Raw genomic sequence first — 332 nt, forward strand, 5'->3', positions numbered from 1 at the left:
GTGCGCAGCGCCGCGGCTTCCCGGGCCCGCCGGAGCGCAACTCCGCGCTTAAACCGGTCAACTCTGTGTGTGACTGCGGAGCGGGGATGCGGGGAGACGGGCCGTGTGCGCGCATCCTGCGGACGGCTGTTGCCGTGCGTACTAAATTGAGAGCAAATCGGGGTAGGGACGCCGCGACACCGGGAACCCGGTGCCTGCTCCTTAAAAGTCCGGCTGACCTTTATAATGAGTTTCCTATGTAGGTCAGCAGCCGGCCCTTCTCCGATACGTAAAGTAATTCTGACATGAGACTCTAATAGCTTTCTGAGGGAACGAGCGTTATCTGGGGTAAT

At 59.3% G+C, this 332-nt stretch overlaps 1 protein-coding gene across 1 annotated transcript in view; it reads left to right on the forward strand.

Moving 5' to 3' along the window:
- Positions 1–86: 86 nt before the first annotated feature.
- LOC104401899 (tomoregulin-2-like) overlaps positions 87–332 on the forward strand; it is a gene marked incomplete at its 3' end in the record, with an annotated part of 72498 nt that continues 72252 nt past the window's right edge. The window contains exon 1 of the mRNA XM_010009624.1: positions 87–162. Coding sequence (XP_010007926.1) covers positions 87–162 — 76 coding nt within the window. The remainder of the gene's footprint in view (positions 163–332) is intronic.

The sequence above is a fragment of the Nestor notabilis genome, unplaced genomic scaffold, assembly GCF_000696875.1.
Source record: "Nestor notabilis isolate BGI_N333 unplaced genomic scaffold, ASM69687v1 scaffold25662, whole genome shotgun sequence".
Taxonomy (NCBI): Eukaryota; Metazoa; Chordata; class Aves; order Psittaciformes; family Psittacidae; genus Nestor; species Nestor notabilis.